General features: G+C 35.7%; 1 protein-coding gene across 2 annotated transcripts in view; it reads right to left on the bottom strand.

The window, feature by feature from the left end:
* The window catches only part of LOC113116605 (protein FAM171A1-like), a 33,038-nt gene that overhangs the window by 4,441 nt on the left and 7,556 nt on the right, over positions 1–21,041 (bottom strand). For both annotated transcript variants that reach the window (XM_026284839.1, XM_026284838.1), the window contains exons 2-7: positions 15,508–15,735; positions 14,693–14,785; positions 7,173–7,331; positions 5,961–6,137; positions 508–624; positions 56–170 (exon numbers count right to left, since the gene is read on the bottom strand). In XM_026284839.1, coding sequence (XP_026140624.1) covers positions 56–170; positions 508–624; positions 5,961–6,137; positions 7,173–7,331; positions 14,693–14,785; positions 15,508–15,735 — 889 coding nt within the window. The remainder of the gene's footprint in view (positions 1–55; positions 171–507; positions 625–5,960; positions 6,138–7,172; positions 7,332–14,692; positions 14,786–15,507; positions 15,736–21,041) is intronic.

Genomic DNA, 21,041 nt, shown 5'->3' with positions numbered 1-21,041 from the left:
AAACAGTTTTTAAGATAATTTGTACGTCCTCTGACAAAAAAAAAATAAGACACACCTGCAATAGTAGAGCAGCAGACAGAACAGGAAGAGCAGTATAAGTGCCATGCCTCCTAGAATGGCCAGCAGGAAGACAGTGTGATAAGTGCTAATGTCCTTCGCCACAACTGGACCTACAGCGAAAAATACATATTTGTTGTGATTTTATCTGTCCTCCTGACCTCCACAGCATCCATCAATAACACTTTTCAAAGGGAGTGATTTCACATAAACATCATTTTTATGTCAGACTAAAATCCCCAACATAATGACATTATTCTCTCAGCTCCAGGATATATATAGCACAGTGAATGTGCAAACAACTACAGAAGTCAGTAACTCATTCTGCCACAAAGCACTTGTATGTCTGCCCATCAGGCTCCTCTCTCCATTAATGGCCCAAAAAAAGGTCAAAGAATGCAGAGTCATCTAAACAAAATTGAGAAATGCCCAGAAATGGATCAGTGTTACCTGTGTTTATGGGAGACATGGCTGCGACCCAATAGCCAAGCTGAGGGGCAATGTATGTGTAAGTTAACTGTTTCCCCTCCCTCTGGACGTATCCCAGACTGCTCTTCAACCAGGCCCCTGCACAGACACACACATAAAACATTTCAATTCATGTTTTTTTTTTGTGTGTGTGTGTAAAAACAAATACAAAACACATTTGTATGCATTATATTTTAATTATTTTTTATATAAACAAAAAATGTAATACTTTAAATATAACAAAATTTAAATGATATGGTATTCACATTATATTTTCTTAAACTGTAAAATTTACATTATGGATAGTCAGCAAAATCACAACTTCAGTACAACAAAATACAATGACAAATCGAGCGTTGAGACCAGGCAGTGCAGATAACACTAAAAACACTCACACTGTATGAACAATGAACATCCTATCAACTTTCTCTAATGAACACTTACAGTGCATTCATTAAACTTTCTACAGCATTATTCTGTCTGGATGCTTTGCCAATTGTTTACTGGGTCAGACAGGGATTGAATCCATGCCAACACACACCACTCAATCCACAGGAAGTGCTTCTAGAAGGATCTGAATCTGGGTTGCCATGCATTCCCAATTAAGGTGAACATTTCTAATGGGATTCGTGATTCTAATTCAAGTCCATTTCCATGAGTTTTAATTAAATTTACCATGTGAAATTAATGCAGATGTTGAATTTACCAAGCTGATATGTAAATGGGACACATTTGAGGATGGGGTCATTTGTTTCCACCTGGTGCGAGTGTATGTTGAGGGAATGGTAATGGGGGACTAAATAATTAATAATGAAAATATAGAGAAAAGAAAAAATAATGTAGGTAAGGAAGAACAATAAAATGTCTGTATAGTGTAGTAGACAGTCCCAATGAGAGGGAATACAGCATGTTGTTGTTGTAAGGTTATAATATTTCAGCTTTTTCTCCATGAACACCAGAGCTTCTATTGATCTGATCTGTGCCAGACAAGAAATCACACACTGCACTGGTGACTACATGGTTCACATAAGCAAAGGCTGATATGCCCACACAGAAGAGAGAGGCTAAAGAATGATTCAGCATTGTTTGCACACAATTATCTCCATCCACACGTGACTATTTGTGCAAAGAAATATTGCTTGACATCTTCCCACATTCATACAATACAGTCACATGCATAACTCTATAATATATCCATCTGCCAAGCAAATAAAGTTTTGTTTCAACTGCTTTGTTCTCAACATTACGTAAGGTGTCTTTGCCAGTTGACATTTCACAATGTATTTACACTAATGAATTGCCTTTGATCAAGTATCCATTGCATTCAGTTAACCGCAAAATATCCAGAGTAGAAACCCATTATATAGCATTACATTTGCATACATTATCTTTTAAAGTGCCCCTATTATGCCATTTCTAAAATTGCCTTTCATACAGCGTGTAATGAAGCTGTATGTGAATGTAAATGATTAGCAAAACTGTAAAGCCGAAAGTGCATGATAAATAAAGAATATGAGTCTCTACACAGCCTAAAGTCGTTAGTAATTCCAATTCTGCTTAAGTGATGGCTACACGTGAGCTAACACATTTGCATAATTCCCACCTATGTTCTATGTTGTCCGGCAGTAAACAACTTGACACTGCCCATAAACACATAATTTTACTCTTTCTCTATTCTTGGGGAGTAAAAAATAAATAAATAAATATATATGTCCCATGAAGATATTTTTTAAATTTCCTATTGTAAATATATACAAATTTAATTTTTGATTAGTAATATGCATTGCTTATATTTTGGACAACTTTAAAGGCCATTTTCCAGTACTTAGATTTTTTTTTTGCACCCTCAGATTCTCCAATAATTGTCTCTCAGGCAAATATTGTCAGATCCTACTAAGCCATTACATCAATGGAAAGCTTATTTATTTCAGATGATGTATAAATATTTGACACTTAGGTGGACACTTAAGACTGTTTTTGTGGTCCAGGGTCAAAAATATCAAACCAGGTGACTTTGTTTACCATGCTGCAGAGTCTGACAATTTTTCATTGCAGTGCTCTTATAAAAAAAATAAAAAAAAGGGAGGAACAGTGTAATTTTAACACAGAGTGATGCCAGGGGCTTTTCAGTCTAGTCTTTATCCACGTGTCACAATGCACTGCAGACAACAAAACAGCTTACATCTCTGTACTCCAAGAGAAGAAATCCAGTTAGCACTGGCCGCTGTTTAACACTTCGTCTTTGTCATAATCTGTCTCTCTCCTGTCCTTCTGCACGGTCTGATGTAGATTCAGATATATATACTCATGCACATTTTCCCAATTTTTACATTTAGATAACCATCTCAGTCTAATGTTTGATTAATCACTAATAATTGAATTACACTGTCAAATATCAATTTCAGCAAATCTCAATCTTAATTTCATATCCTAAATTATAATGTTGTGATGCCTAAATTCACTTTTAGCATTAAACAAATCAGACAAAATACTATAAATAATCTTAATTATAATATTAGCCAATTATTGCCTATCGGCAACAATATGAAAATAAATTTCAGCTTATAGGTTGGCTGAATAGACATTCAAAACATCTTACAGAGAACTCACTGAAGATCCTGTAAGCACATATTCTGATCCACCTCTGCCCGTCTTCCTGCCTCTCGCACACAACACTGGATTCTTCAGTGGATTCTTCAGGAGCGTGAGCGAGCCGGACTGAGTCTCAAGCTTCTGCGGCAAATCCTCCAGATTTGTTGAACGCATCATAAATCACACCAGCGGTCAAACAGTCAGCGTTACCCGCCAGAGGACTCTGAATGTGGCTTTAAACCTCAGCTCTACAGCCACAGACATGTATATACAGGTTAAATGTCTAGTTTCATGATATTTTTTAAATGTCTAAACTCAAAAATACATTAAATGTCCACTGAAATGTGGATAAGTTTAGAGATGTACACAATTAAAAACTATTTTCAAATCAACAAAGGATGTTTTCAAAAGACTAGTATTGCATAAGATCACCTCATGTGACCCAAACAATTTATTGCAAAAAAGTTAATGCATTTGTTTTTGAATCCTGCGTCAATTTAGTCTGAAATGAAGAAATGACCAGATTGGCTCTGGGCTGCAATTACGGCAATGATTATAGTACCACTGGGAAATTATGGGATATTCAGAGTTTAGATTTATGAGTTAAAAACCTTTGTCTGTCAGATCATGGTGGGACAAATTCTGTACATGCTCACAGAGACAAAGCGCTCCAGACAATGAAAGCATCAAGATATGTTCCAGTGTTACTTTACACTTAAAGGGATAGTTCAACCAAAAATGAAAATGTGATTTTTATGTCTGAACTGTCCACTTGAGAGATAGGTGGCAGTAATGCACTTATAAGTCTGCAATCTGCTGTAAAGCAAGATGATGGCGCGAATGTGCTCAGGATAGTTCAGACATTGCAGTGAATCAGAGGAAAAAAAAAAGTAACCATAAATATGGTTCAGTTTCTTGCACAGACTTATTGTTTTGTGTCTTTACAAATCAATGTATCATCACGAGCCGCAGGGTTTAATTTGGTATTTTTTTTACTCTCAAAGCCGTGATTCCCATTCACTTCCATTTAAGGCTGTCAATGAATATTCTAAATTCGAATATGTATTCGAATAGCTAAAAAAAAAAACGCATTTCGAAGGTGAAAATTTATATTCAAATAAAAAAGTAGCAACATGAGGTCACATCTCAAAAATGTGCACCCAAATGAGCATGGCATAATGTGTGGAACTCCAGCTAAACAGTCACTTCTTGACACTTAACTTTACTTTGCATCGCCCGCCGCAAGCTCTTTGTCTGCAACACGACAAGAGGCCATAACGGATAAAATAATTTCGTTCATTTGTAAGGACATGAGACCGATCAGTATCGCGGATGGGGCAGGCTTCGGGGAGTTCTGTCAAGTAATGGATCCGAGGTTTGATTATTTATCGTTTCATGTCAAGGAAAAGTTCCATGTTTACCACAGCACAGCTCGCTCGGAGCATTCAATGTCAGTTCTATATGCTGTAAAACTTCAATTAATATTAATAATATTTGTTTCAATCACTAAATAAAGCCTATATTTGGGACAACAGTCGCGACCTTAAATTGCTTGCACAAAAATTAGTTTGTTCATTTAAACCATTATGCGCAGAGAACTTGAGAGTGAGAGAGCGTGAGGTCTGCAGTCTTGGCCATTAGTAGATTTCCTTGTTTTTTTGTGTAGGTAGTAATACGTTGTCATATATGTTTAAACTTAAATAGAATATCTATACAAGTAGTTATGTCTCTTTGTATTATTTTGGCCTGTTATTGACGTAATGCGCGTCATTGACAACATGCGCAACCAGATGTTTGAATAGTTCGAATATTCGTGTATTTTTTAGATGGAATATTCGAACGTCATTTTTGAGCAATTTTGACAGCCCTACTTCCATTATAAGACTGACAGACTTCAACGGTTTGAGTTAAAAATCTTCGCTTGTGTTCTACTGAAGAAACAAAGTCCCCTACATCTTGGATGCCCTGGAGGTAAGCAAATAAACATCAAATTTTCCTTCTTTTGGTAAACTATCCCTTTAAGCCAAAAACAAGCCAGAAGATACACCAAATGAGTCTTCCAAACAGCAGAAAAGCCAAAAACAACTGTAGATTATCAAGCATAAGAGAAATACAATGTTGCTTGTCATCCACAACTAGTTCAAAGCAACCTGGATGAATAAGAAACTCCATAGATGTTTACAAATGTAACATTTTTAAAGCAATGCATTTATGATATCTGTTAAAAATCCTGTTAAAAATCCCCTTGTGACTTGGATTTGATTTGGAACAGGTTAATTGTGTACAGAATGATTTGAATATTCGATTATGAGTATTTGCCTACTGAACAATTTCTCTTTTTTACGGAAATCTGTATAAAAAAAAACAATTAAGCAAAAAGCAGCAACTTTACCGGATGTCTCTTTACTTTTAGCTAGTAAATAAATTTGTGGTTACCCTACTTTAAAAGCATTTTGTTTAATGAACTTAGTCATAAAAAAAGATCTTTGTGTGTGAGAGAGTTGGGAAATGGGTCCATCAAAATTCCTTTAGAAAGATTCAAAAACAATCCGATAACATTTCCACCGAGCTCAGGTTTGAACACTTCCTTTGAACTTATTCGCCTCAGAAACCAGGAAGACAGGAAATCTAAAGGCTTTGAAGGAATCACAACCTCACATACAAACACAGAGTAAACTCGCCTCGGGCAGGAAACACCTTTAGCACCTCTGGTGTAACAATTAATTGCATAACCCTTTATTTGTGATTTGTTTGTAACAGTTCATGTGATTTATGTTCACAGAGGCTGTAAACAGGAATGCTTTAATATCTACTATAAGATGAAAATGTGTTTCTAAACTCACCCAGTTTGGGGTCAAACCTCCAGGCGGGGATGTGATCATTTTCTTTCAAGCCACTGTTTGCAGGAAGAGGAATGCTCACACTGATTGGGTCACTAACATGAAACTCCTCCCCATCGCTTCCCAAAAGATGGACACTGATAGCAGCTATAGGAGTCAACTCGAACTTTCGATCAACGCCTATCAGAGGAAGAGTATGCATAAAAGATATAAACGGTGAGAAAAAAAGACAGAAATAAAGAATATAGTATAGACACTAAAGGTAAGGCAGTAAGAAATTATGTTTTTAAAAATAAGTCCCTCTAATGCTCACCAAGACTGCAGTTTTTTAAATTAAAATACAGCAAAACAGTAACACTGTGAAATACCATTGCAATCGTAAATAATCGTTTTCTACTCTAATGTATTTTAAAATGTAATTTATGCATGTGATGGCAAAGCTGAATTTTCAGCATCATTTCTCCAGTCTTCATTTGTCTTCATATCCTTTAGAAATCATTCTAATATGTTTATTATATTATATTATATTCATTGTTGAAAACAGTTGTGCTACTTAACATTTTTGTAAAAAAGTGCAATAATTTTTTTTTTCAGGATTTTTTTTTTAATGGAAATATTTTGTAACATTATCTTTACTGTTAATTTTGATCATTTTAATGCATCTTTGCCAAAAGAAGTAAATCATTTGTAATTTTTACATTTTAGTGTTTGACTTTAAAGATATTTTTCCACTTCTGTACAAGAAACACATTTTAATACTTTGTTGGATCCACCCTTGATGTTACTAGATGACCTATATTAAATATTGATGAGTCATCTAAAATACTACCAGAAAGACATAAGCCATCCATTATAATCACGACCACAGTAGAAAATATGTTTCATTAATTTTAGAGTGAACTCACGTTTGCAGCATAAATCATCATTATGGATGACAAAACTTGTTCTGTAATGGTTTAACAATTAATTATTCAGAGCTGAACAACATTCTTTTAAAAAGCTGTTATTCTAAAAGCAGTACTGATCATTTCAGAGTAAAAATTACTTTTACACTTTTTCATTCTCATTAAAAATTAAATGTATTGAAATATTTAATACAAATTAAATACATAATTTTTTTTGGCAATATTCAATTAATATTGATTTTCACTGGTACTGACTACTAAAATTGGATATCATGCCAACCCTAGTCTTCCTAGCTCTCTAATGTGTTACCTGTGTAGTTTGGATGAAGCCCCTGCAGGTAGGGGAAGTACTGCGTGTCTTGTGTTGAACTGCTCACTGTGAGGAAGGCAGTCAGGTTGGTGTAGCTTGCATTAGAAGGAAGATTCAATGCTCTTCTCTGGAACTGCACCCATGGTTGCATCTTTGAACCTACAGATGTAAATGCACACACACACACACCAAAATAAGAAGGCAGAAATGAGCATACATTAGGTTAATGATCTGATATCCATGACATAATATATGCAACTCCATTCTTTCATCTCTCTCTCCTTTTAAATGGAGCACTTAAGCTCAGATGGAGCAGCATTTACTACACAGAGCCGTAGTTCACTGATAAGCTATACAAAATCGCATTCAAAATCTCAGGCGATTCATTGCCGGTTTTAAACGTGAATTTGTGTAACTTCAGTACTGGGGTACTGGTTTAAAATAGATGTCTTTTTGAAATATTGTAAAATATAATTTATTGCTGTGATGGAAAACCCGAAATCACAGGTGTTTAAAGGTACAGTATGTATTTTTTCAAAAACGCTTTAAAAAACGAAGTCGGGCTGTGTACCAAAACAAACTTGTAGCCAATCAGCAGTAAGGGGCATGTCTACTCGATGGGGATGAGAGAGGGACTACAGAAAGATAGAGATGGCAAATAAAAAAAACAAAAGATGAAAACGTCTGCGGAACAAAATTATACAATGGTATAATTTGGATCAGCATTCCAGCACTGGAGAGAACTCAGGGAGCGGGAAGGCCTGCGATCAGATGCTGAGGTTGCTTTGTTTCAACCTAGACATCATAACCTCGTCCGGCTGGCACAGCAGATTCAGCCAAAATCGTTGCCTGGCTTGAGAACATATGTGTGGGGTGGAGTTATCAAAATAGGGGCGAGACCTTTTTGGGGTAGGGCAGTGTTTGTTTTGGTGATTTGAAATATCAACATTGGCTAATAGAAATCACTTGCCCCACCTTTAAGAAACATTTCTCATCATTAACCAAGTTTAAAAGTTGTGCTGCTTAATATTTTTGTGGAAATGGTGATACATTTTTTCCAGGAATCTTTGATGAACAGTAAGTTATAAAAGTTTTTTTTAAATAGAATCATGATCTATGTTTTAAGAAATGTAATGTAACGTAATACATGAAATATAATATATGTTTTTACTATCACAATGTAATACATCCTTTCTGAAAAAAGTATTTTTTCACTAAAAAATATTGGTTGCTAGCAGATATCATATTTTCAAACATTTTTACAATAACAGCCAATACTGATATTTTACTGAAGAAATGGAGAAAAACTAACTTGGAAGTTTTTAGAATTGTGTGGAAAAACAGTATGTCCAGCTATAAACAGGCCCTAAATACTGCCAAGGCAGAGTATATCCACAAACTCATTGAAAATAACCAAAATAATACAAGGTTTTTATTTAGCACAGTGGCTAAATTAACAAAGAACCAGATGCCACCTGATTCTAATATTCCAACAAATGTTTAATAGTAATGACTTTAGTAATGAACTGGCAAATTATAGGATCATTTCAAATCTTCCATTTATGTCTAAAACTTTAGAAAAAAACTGTCTGCTCAACTGAGCTCCTTCCTGCAAAAGAATGATCTGTATATAGAATTTCCCACCATAGGGCCCACCATAGCACAGAAAGTGCACTTGTTAAAATTACAAATGACTTGCTTCTTGCGTCAGATCAAGGCTACATCTCATTGCTAGTTTTACTTGATCTTAGTGCTGTGTTCGACACCATAGATCATGACATACTCATAGATCGATTATCAAACTATACAGATATTCAAGGGCAGGCTCTAAGATAGTTTAGATACTACCTGTCTGATCGCTACCATTTTGTTTATTTAAATGGGGAGTCATCTCATTTATCACCAGTAAAATATGGAGTGCCACAATGATCCGTCCTAGGTCCCCTTCTATTTTCAATATACATGTTGCCCCTTTAGTAATATTATTCGAAAAAACGGGATTAGTTTCCACTGTTATACTGATGATACTCAGCTATATATCTCAACAAGACCAGATGAAACTTCCCAATTATCTAAGCTAACAGAGTGTTAAAAATGTAAATGATTGTATGACCAATAATATTATAGATTTTTATTAATATTAATAGAGATATTATTTATTGGACCAAAAAACTGTACACAGAATCTAGTAGACTACAGTTTGCAACTAGATGGATGTACTGTTACTTCCTCTACAGTCAAAAATCTGGGTGTTATATTAGACAGCAACTTGTCTTTTTGAAAAAAACAAACATATTTCCCACGTTACAAAAACAGCATTCTTCCATCTTAGAAACATTGCCAAGCTAGGAAATATGTTACCTGTTTCTGATGCAGAAAAGCTAGTTCATTCATTAATGATCTCTATAATAGACTATTGTAATGTACTTCTAGGTGGTTGTCCTGCATCTTCAATAAACGAGCTACAGGTAGTCCAAAATGCAGTGGCTAGAGTCCTTACCAGGTCAGGAATATATGATCATATTACCCAAATTTTACAGTCTCTGCACAGGTTAGGTTATCTATTAAGTTCTGTATCAGTTACAAATTATTATTACTTACCTATAAAGCCCTAAATGGTTTAGCTCCTGCATACCTAACTAGCCTTATACCACGCTACAATCCATCATGCTCCCTAAGGTCACAAAACGCTGGACTTTTGGTAATTCCAAGTCCACTCAAGGAGGTAGAGTTTTTTCGGATTTGGCTCCCAAACTTTGGAATAGCCTTCCTGATAATGTTTGTGGTTCAGACACACTCTCTCTCTGTTTAAATCTAGATTAAAAACATATCTTTCGCCAAGCATTCGAATAATGAATCTCATAATTTGTGACTGCAGTTGTATTCGATCAAATGTGCATTATTATTCTTTAGCTTGGGTTAAACTAATTCATTTGACTTTGTTGGAACAGCGGCCTTGCTAATTATGTCTCTATTTGTTTCTCTGTTTTGCCTTGGATTTACACAAGCTCCAGTCTGGATCCAGAACACCTGAGAAGAGATGATGCCAACCCCTCAGAGTACCTCAGATGATGCTAACCATGAAACAACATACAGAACAAACAAATATTGCTACTTACTATGCAATCACAATAATTGCTGTTAATAGTGTTCATCGTCTGGCTGACTACGTCTTGTATTAATTTTTCTGAAAATATATGCACATAAACTGAAAGTCACCGCTTATAAGCTACTACTAAATATTGTAGAAACTTAATTTTCTGTAAAGGTGATTTGCAATGATTTGTATCATAAAAAGCGCTATACAAATAAACTTGAAGTGAATTGATATTTACATGATCACATTTGGTTTACCTTTGCCATGTAACACTCACAGTAGATTTTTTTAAAATGGCAATAATTTTATAACAGCTTTAAATTTAATCTTCTGCAAATTTCTAAATGAATATTCATATTTCACACTGAACATAATAATATTAATAACATATACACACATACTGTATGTAATATGTATGGATGTAATTGATGATTAATATGACATAATATTATGATTTCTAAATTTACATTTAAAACAATAGATTTTTTAAATGTATTTCTTTATCAGCCATTTATTCATGAAAATAATAAACATTAAAATAATCATTGCTTTCGGTCTCACTTAGACGTTTTATTATTTTTTTAGCTACACTAAAAGAGCTTTTTATGCACATCACACACACCTGATGAATATGAGAGTTGTTTGATCTGAAAATGCTTTGGTGGACAGAGACGGGACCTCTGAGAGACAGGTGAAAGTGTGATATAAACATCCCCAAGTGGAGGATCACAACAGCAGACCTGTGGCACGTGTGTGTGTTTGTGTGCGTTTCAGCCATGCGTTCGAGGCTATGCTCTGAATGAGAGTGCAGTGTTAGTGTTCCCCTGAGACCCATAAACATGCTTTTCTCCTGAAATATCAAACACACTGAGGGACAGGTTACCAAAGGAAAAAGGTTGCTAGGAGGAAGGGCAAAATAAAACAGTGTAAGATAGGAAGAAAAGAGCACATGTGACTAACAGGGAGACACAAAACAAGGAATGTGAAAGATTAGATTAGATTAGATTCAACTTTATTGTCACTGCACATGTAAGGTACAAGGCAACGAAATGCAGTTAGCATCTAACCAGAAGTGAAATAAGCAGTAAGAAGTGCCTCCTGGAGGGCAGGAGGTTAAACAGTCCATGGTCAGGGTGAGAGGAGACCTTGAGAATGCTGCAAGCTGGACGTAGACAGCGTTTCCTCTGGATGTCCTCAAGAGCAGGAAGTGGTCCCCCTGTGATGCGTTGGTCAGTTTTCCTCACCCTCTGCAGTGATTTGCGGTCAGCCACGGAGCAGTACCCATACCAGACTGTGACGCAACTGGTCAGGATGCTCTCGATCGCACACCAGTAAAAGTTCACCAGGATGGCTGAAGACAGCTGGTTCTTCTTCAGTGTCCTGAGGAAGAAGAGGTGCTGGTGAGCCTTCTTGACCAGGCTGGAGGTGTTTGTGGCCCAGGACATGTCCTCTGAGATGGTGGTTCCCAGGAACTTGAAGCTGGAGACACGTTCAACAACCATCCCATTAATGTGGATGGGGTCATGCATATTTCCTTTCTTCTTCCTGAAGTCCACAATGAGCTCCTTAGTTTTATTGGTATTAAGGAGCAGGTTATTTTCAGCACACCATGTGGCCAGGTGCTGTATCTCTTCCCTGTAGGCAGTGTCGTCGTTGTCTGTGATGAGGCCAATCACCGTGGTGTCTTCTGCAAACTTAATGATGGAGTTGGATCCATCCACAGGCTTGCAGTTGTGGGTGTAAATAGAGTAAAAGAATTGGCTCAGTACACAGCCCTGTGGTACGCCAGTGTTAAGTGTGATGGTGGTGGAGTGGGCGTGGCATGACCGAACATGCTGAGGCCTGTTGGTCAGAAAGTCCATAATCCAGTTGCAGAGGGAGGTGTTAATGTCCAGGTCTCCAAGTTTTGTGGTCAGCTTGGAGGGAATGACGGTGTTAAATGCTGAACTGAAGTCAAAAAACAACATCCTAACATACGTGTTTTTATAGTCCAAGTGTGTGAGTACAGAGTGCAGCACTGTGCATACTGAATCCTCTGTGTTCGTATTTCTGTGATAGGCAAATTGGTGTGGGTGGGAAGCAGTCTTTGAGGTGTGCTAGGACCAGTTGCTTGTAGCACTTCATAATGATGGGTGTGAGTGCTACGGGGGTTAGTCATTCAGGCACTTTGGGGAGGAGTGTTTCGGTACTGGCACAATGGATGTGGACTTAAAACATGTTGGCAGAATTGCTTGGGTGGGGGACAGGTTGAAAATGTCTGTGAAGACCCCTGAAAGCTGCTATGCACTTGCCCCAAGCACACGCACAGGAATGCCATGCGGGCCAGCAGCCTTGCGTGCGTTGATCCAGCTCAATGCAGTGTGGACATCTGTGGAGGTGAGTTGAGAGGTTGGTGGTCTGCTGAGTGAGTAATTTTGGTTGCCGTCTCCTTGCTGTCGCTGTTGAAGCGAGCATAAAAGTAATTTAGCTCGTTAAGGAAGGAGACGTCCGTGACCATTGGAGTGGAGTTGCTTGGCTTGTAGTCACTGATGATCTGGATGCCCTTCCACATGTGTCGGGGGTAAGAGTTGGAAAAGTGTTCCTCTACCTTCAGCTTGTAGCAGTACTTGGCCTTTTTGATACCCCTTTTCAGGTTAGCCCTGGATTTACTGTAGGCCTGAGCGTCATCTGACCTGAAAGCAGTGTTGCGGGCTTTCAGCAGAATTCGCACCTCCTTGTTGATCCATGGCTTCTGATAAAGGTATGTTGTTATCTGTTTTTCTGTTGTAACACTGTCAAATGGTGGTGTTGATGTGATCCAGAAAGATTGGTTTGAAGTAAATTCTTCTCATTCTTGTGTTTGTTTGTGTGTGTGTGTAGCCTCTTATTTTCGTTTTGAATCACACTCACACAGAAAGCTTTAATTAGCATGAAGTCTCATGAGTCATGTGGACAACAGAACAGAATGATTCTCATTAACCTTACCACATGAGACCGTTGCCCAAACAATTAAATGGGAATTTTAATTATTTTCCTCAGTATTTTTATTTCTTGTGATAGGTGGCCATTTGTCTTGTTTTGGGTCAGACATTTCGGTTTTGAAATATAATGCCTGTCTACCAGCGCAAACTTGAGCCAGATGCTTATTTGTCCTCCTTTTAAGATCACGGTATTATACTTTAAACAATGGTAAAATCAATAAATAAAGTCATGTTCAAGTTAATATAATCTGACTTCATAAGAAAATATTGTCAGCAACTGTTGCTCTATTTTACCAATGAACTGTAGGCAATTATGCATATATTTAATAAGGTTAGATAATTTGTGAATATATGCCTCTGTAAATAAATTTAAAAGGGGAAATATGGTCCCTTAAAGAAAATGTTATTATTTTTTAGCTTTTATCCTTGACTGACAATCCTGCTGTGTCCTTCTCCTTTGTGTTATAAAAATTACTCCAAGTTTTACTGCAGTATTACGTATCCCATGATCCTTTAGAAATCATTCTAATGCTGATTTAGTACTCAAGAAACATTTCTTATTTTAAATGCATAATTAATAATAACAATACTTAAAATAATAAAAAAGTTTTGCCGATTAATGTTTTTGTCAAAACTATGATTTTTTTTTCAGGATCAGTTGACAAATGGAAAGTTCAAAAGAACATGATTTAATTTATTGAAACAGATTTTTTTAATTGCAAAAGTTTTTTTTTTTTTTTTTTAAACGGTTACCAGTCATTTTGAATTAATATAGATATATTGAATTAAGAAGTTTTAATGACCTCAGATTTTTATTACATTAACATTTATTTTCTTGTATTATATATAAATCCCACTTAGTTTAGTTAAAACTCTTATCAATAACTTTTTTTCTCCCTTCAAGACAAAATATTAAATATTGATTATTGTTTAGTGTTTACATAGCAGAAAACACTAACACACACACACACACACACACACACACACACACACACACACACAACAGTAGGGATTTGTCGGACCATTGACTTCAGACACACCCTCACTCTCCCCTCCACATTTCTCCTCCATCACAGGTAGTTCATTAACACACTCTTTTCATTCCCTAGTGAAGCAGTGTGTATGTGTGTTGTCATGTGCGAACAACAAAAGTGCATCACTATTAAAGGTTCATTACAGAGTTCAGCACATAAAATTATGAATACTTTTAACCCATGTCTTTTACGGAGTATAAAGATGAATAAAATAAAAAAATTTAACACTTTATTAAAATACCATTAAACACAAAGTATTAAATATGAAACATTTTTGTAACCATTTAACACATGAAGGAGCAACTCTAAAAGTGTACAAGCCATAACAATAAATAAATAAACGTAATGGAGTCAGGTTCACAATGTTAAGGCTTACAGAATGAAAGGCAGCAAGAAAACCTGTTCAGCACACAAACACGTAACTCTTACCTTGATACCCAGAGACAATCTGCACCACGTCATCATACACCATCAGAGTAGCAGCCCTCTCAGGAAGCAGATCCAGACTGAGAGATGAGAAGACTTGAAAACACACAAACACATACGCACACACACAAACAAACTGAGGATTAGGAAGATGAGTCACTATGCCTGCGAGCTCAGAATAATGTCCATAACATCTCAAAATGTCTCCTCTAAAGATGCTTGGCTTATTATTACTATTAATCTACACAGGGAGAATGAGTATGATCTTCTGTTCACTCCACAAAGTGTTAGTAAACCATCTCAGTGCCCTGAAACATCTGCGCGATTGGGCTGTGTTTAGGTATTTAGGCACATTCTCGTGTTTGCTACTACTCTAGTTTTCATTTCCTGACCCAGATCCTCAATAAATTGACCCAAAGGATGCGTCAGTCATCAAAGGGGTAAAAGAAGGTAATCCATCCCATTAATACAATCATCAAAGCAAAGAAACACTTTCACAGTGAAAATTCTTTTCGACATTTACTGACTCGGTTTATTCAAACAGAAAAAAAGGGAGACAAACATCCATGTTTTTACTGTTTAAATAAAAATAAAATAAAAACATTTGATGCTAAATGCTACTAGGGAATTCAGGAATTGCAGCATTTAAAGTACAGCATAAAAAAATGCAACCTGATTTTGAGACACATCACTGTGTCATTACATATTTCCTAGTTTTTAAAACCAACTTTGAGGGTTAGATGACAGGAAAGGTAATCTCAAATGTAAAACAGAGCTAATGAGCATGTCAAATGATTTATCCAATATGAGGTCATTACCGGGAAGCCTGTTTGGCCGCCATGGAATGGAGTTTGGTACATAGCCACGCTTGGTTGCTGTCACTACAAGAAGGTCGCCAAGGCGATAAGGGAACCTGATGTAGGCATTGCCATCGGCAGCAGAGATGTCAGAGGCAACAGAAGTGTGGTTAGTGAAGATCTCCACAGTGACACCAGTGAGGGGCTGATGAGTGCTAGCGTCACTCAGGTGAACCTTCAGAGCCACTTCTGTAGGAACAAAGAATAATGTCAGCATGACAAAGCCACTAATAGGGTTCTATGATGTTTGCAATGTGGAAAACATAGGCCTTCCCCTTCAGGATTAACCACTCTAAAATACAGAAGAAATTGTGAAGCAATTAATAATTTACACAAACTAAAAACCTTTAGTTTAGGCAAAACATTTATTGAGGTTACAATTTATGTAAAATAAAAATGAGTAATTGTATTACGTGTGATCTTCTTTAATTATATAAATGCACCCTAATGTTGACGTTTCAAAATTTTCTTTGTGTTGCCTTGGCTGTTTACACAAAAACCCTCAAAGAGAACTTAAGGAAAAGAACCAATCAACACACAGAGATAACCCCCTCCACATCCTTTTCATAGGCCAATGGAAACAACTGCTGAAAACAATGGGCTGCTTTTCCTTTCTCTAGGAAACTTTGGCTGCTTTAGGAAGCCACTATAGAAACACACTTCCTTTTCATGTAGTGATACATTCCTCTGACCTGCTCCACATAAACCAATCAAACAGAAGAAAAAGACATGGACAAATGAAAGTGAATGCTGCTATAGTGGGAAAAGGGGTGAAGGTTTCATGCTCCTTTTTAACATTTTTATCCATTAAAGCCTGATTCTAAATTCAATCATTCTGCCCGTTTTGCACAAAAACCTGTTTGTGTGCTTTTACATTGTAAAAGATGTGCTTGAAATGCAAAATCTGACTAGGGAAAACAACAAAAGGAAAACTTTAAATGGATTTATTCAGATTAGCAAACAAAAAAATGTTGGTTAATATTTTCTGCAATAATCACTTCTCTACCAAAAACACTCAAAACAATGAGGAAAAACTGAATGAATAAGCAAAAAAAAAAAAAAAATCTTCAGAAAAAATTGCAAGCATTACCACACTTGAATTGCAAGTGATAATACTCATGCAACACATTTACATAAATGTAGGGTACAATGGGGCTAAAAGGCACCTTTGATATTATTTTCACAAAAACACGGCATAGCAGTTTCCAAAACATTTACTTTTCAAGATGCACATGTATATTTGTCTGATCCTTGATGCGATCGCTATGAAGTGAATTTTGTACCAATATTATTTATCAAATAAATGTAGTGTTCGCAAATAAACAATCATCACAATTAAAAATTGAATTACTGAAATAAATGAACTTTTCCACGACATTATAATTTATTGAGATGCACCTGTATATAAACAATGCTATATATAAACATAAATATGATAAACTATTATATTCCTTATGAAATTAAAGTTGGTATCCTATAGTAAAGGTGTGTTAATCTTTTTTTTTTCAGGTTACCATTTCTATAACAGCAGCTTTACTAGAAATACCATGGTATTTATTTAGTAAAACTATGGTTAATTTTTGTAAGGGATATTAATGTTTAGGTTATATTTAAGTACATTTATATAGCCGAATAACAATAAAGCTCACCTGAACTTAAAGTAGTTTGATTACAGTAGTCTACTTTGCATTTTAGTATTACAACACATGACATTGTTATTATATTCCTAGTTTTGAATGTTGAACAATAGTATCAACATATGCCCTCATAAAAAGGCAAATGAGTCTCACAGTTGTAACACAGTACATATATTTTTTCATATGGTACCCCTGCATTTTCTCTCAAAGAGAGTTTTGTATTTGCAAATCACTTTGCGTTTGTTTGAAAGTCAAGTTTTTCTTTGCAAAGCAGATTGTTTTTTAATAATTATAGGCACAAAATTAGGAAAATAAATACTATGGAAGTCAATGGGAACCACCAACCTTTTGATTACCATCAATCTTCAAAATATCTTCTTTTACGTTCAACATAAGAAAGCAACTCATACAGGTTTGGAACGGTATGAGAGTGAGTAAATGATGACAGAATTTCAATTTTTGGGTGAACTATCCTTTGTACCTTACTAATTTCAGTGTCAAAAAGATTAATAAAGACCTTTAGGAGCCATTAATTAATGCATTATAAAACAATACACACAATCTAATCCACTCAAACCTAATACACTTGCTAGAGTTAATGTAAATACACAGCCTTAGCCTTATCTAGATCTACATGTGTGCTTTTGAAATACGCCAGCAAGTCAAAGGAAAACACTAGTCCAAAACACTGACGCACATGCACACAAACAAGTTTAAATCATTTCAACATCACGTCACATCCCTCCCCAGTGATTCATCAGTGAAAGGCTGACATCTGTGTGTACAGGCAATGACCCCACCTAAAGAGCACAAACTGTATGTAATCCCTGAGAACCAACAGAGCTCGGATTAATGCACGTTAAATAAAGGATCAGGTATAGTCAGCCGGTCTTTATAACAATGCCTGACAGTGACGGCAATCACTTCAAATCTTGAATCACCCCGAACGAGTATATTTTGTGATAACGACCAGCTGATTGCATGCGTTATCCTGCTTATTACATGGCTTATTATTAGTGACTGATATAGTTGATGATCAAACCAAAAGCAAATAAGTGTAGGTTGTCAGGAACACCAGTAAAATACACAGTCATTAATACAAATATTTGATGTAAAATACTGTAGTTAAAACATGTATAATGGACTGTGGTACTCAAATACCTTTTTGTACTATAAATATGTATCAGTAAAAAAAAATTGACACTGAAGACTAGAATAATGGCTTTCAGAATTTTTTTTTTTTTGCAGTTTTTACTGTATTTTTGATCAAATTTATGTTGCCTTAGTGAACATAAGATGGTCAGATTTGTATATTTTTTTCTGAACATGCTGATTTCATGATCACAGGTTGCCGTTTTTGCCCTTTCAGCCCAAAGAGAGTGCAGCCACAGCAGTTTACTCAGAGAGGATGTGTGTCAGAGAGAGGGAGGATATTGACCCCTCAGTGGAGAGAGAGTCACAGAGGGGTCAGGAGGTCACAGAATGATCCCTGCAGCACTGACAGATGTGGAAGGACATACAACCACGGACCAATCAGGATGTTTAGTCATACAGAACACTTTGCAAAATGTATGCATAATACAAGAGCCTTGCACCGATTACAAAAAAAATAAAAATAATTATAACACTGATCCAAGTCGTTGCAAAAAAAATACAAAAAATAAAAAAGTATCAGTTGGTTTGTTCACAAATGTGCATGGTTTTAAATTTCTGATTGAATTTCTACTAAAGAATAAGCAGAATAATGACAATTTCACTTGGTTATCTTTAGAGTTTTTTTCTTCAAAGCACAGGTGATGGCAGTGTCATCGCAGCACTCTTTTCTGTGTTTACTGTAAGCAACTTTTGAAATATTATACGTCAATCTGAAGGAGACGCAGTCATCCAACACTAGGTAAATATTTGACTCGAAAAATAGCACCACGATGAATGGTAAGAATTTCCCTTTGCCTCAAGCTCTACTGGGAATTGCTGAGCCGCACAGAGACAATAAAGCCATCTGACGTCTTCACTCATCCTGCACACTTTACTCTCTCTCCATCTTTTCATCCAGAGTAAGCTCCATAACAGACGCTCTAATACCCATATCTTCTCCTGTTCCTCAACCTTTCACCTCTAAAACTCATTTTGTAATATTCTTTCTCAAACAAGCACACAAACACGGTTTTTATCTTAATGAGGACATATTGGAGACTTGTATTGTTTTTATACAAAGCTTATTATACTACAAATTAGGCCTATGTATTATATATAAAATTATAAATATGAATATATTATTATATTATCATTGTGCTATATATTTCAACAATACTGTAGAAACATATATAAATAATATATTATTCATTCATACAATATTGTGTTAATAATACTATTATATAAATATAGGCTTTATTAAATACAATTTAAAATGTACTGGGCTATAGGCCTTTGTAGTTCAAATCTGGGGAAGTTTAAGTGTCAATGCATTCTGGAGAAGAAAACATTTAATAAAATCAGTCACAAAAAGGGAATTTCAGCACTGAAGGATCAGACCAATGATCTAATAAAAGGCCAGCTGTTTTAAAGTTAAAAGCAAATCAAAGCACAATTATATGAATAAATTGCGAGGAGGTCCCATCATCATGAAGCTTGATTTAGTGAGATTGATTTAGATGCCGCATGAGAATTCTGCATTAGATAATTTCAGCATATAAAAACAAAGACAGCTTGTGTGCATCTGAAAAGGTTTTTGGTCTTAGGAAACCTCCAGTTAACTTTTAACCTGCCAGGGTCCATCTTATTTGTCAGTGTTTTCAAGTGTTATTCATTGTTTCATTGCAGGACTGTCCGAAGCTCAGCTCCTTTCTATCCTCTCTCTCTGGGAATTCCCCGCTCCATCCTCCGCTCCAAATGATACACACATGATGTGAACTGCTGACTCGTTCTCTGAATCTTGTTTATTATGATCTGACAATATTTTTCCTAGATAAAACTATTTGAAAATCTGGAATCCTAGGGTGCAAAAAAATCTAAATACTAAGAAAATTGCCTTTGAAATTCTCCAAATGAATTCTTAGCAATGCATATTACTAAACAATAATTAAGTTTTGATATATTTACAATAGGGAATTTACAAAATATCTTCATGGAACATGATCTTTACTTAACATCCTAATGGTTTTCGGCATAAAAGAAAAAAATATCAATTTGAATGATTTTTTTGACTATTGCTAAAAATATACCTCAGCCACTTTAAACTGGTTTTGTTTTCCAGGGTCACGAATTATTGATTAATCCGAAAAAACAACAACAGGACTGTCAAGGTTATAGAGGGTTAAAGTGTGTAAGAGTTGGTTAGTGTGGGTGTGTTGGACAAACACAGAGAAAGTGAGACACAGTCAAGAAGGATATTTCAAACTCTCTTTCAGTTTCTTGTATATTATTTCTCAAAACTGAGAGATGTGAGATTGTGTATTCTAAAAACAACCCTGCATATATTTAGCCCACATACAGTAAGTGCCAAACTAAACGATCTGTACTGAAAATTTCTGGTCCACATACATGCACATCAATAAAATAGATATGAACTTTGAACTTATGATGTCGAATACTATGAGTGTATTTATTGATAAAAATAAGCAAGTTTAAACAAAATAAGAAGCAAAACCGTTTAAAACGATACACTGCTCACAAAAAAAAAAAAAAAAAGTATTATATATTCAATATATTGCCAATATATTCTCTATATTCTATATTCTACTGCCTTTTCAAAACTACTGTCCTAGAAACGGTCAAAAACATTAATACTAGGGGTGTGCGATATGACGATATTTGATCGTGGACGATAAAAATGTCTCCACGATCTGCTTTTGAAGAAAT

This window comes from Carassius auratus, chromosome 16 (genome assembly GCF_003368295.1).
Source record: "Carassius auratus strain Wakin chromosome 16, ASM336829v1, whole genome shotgun sequence".
In the NCBI taxonomy this organism is placed as follows: Eukaryota; Metazoa; Chordata; class Actinopteri; order Cypriniformes; family Cyprinidae; genus Carassius; species Carassius auratus.
The sequence above is the reverse complement of the archived record's forward strand: the minus strand, read 5'-3'. Positions and strand labels throughout refer to the sequence as shown.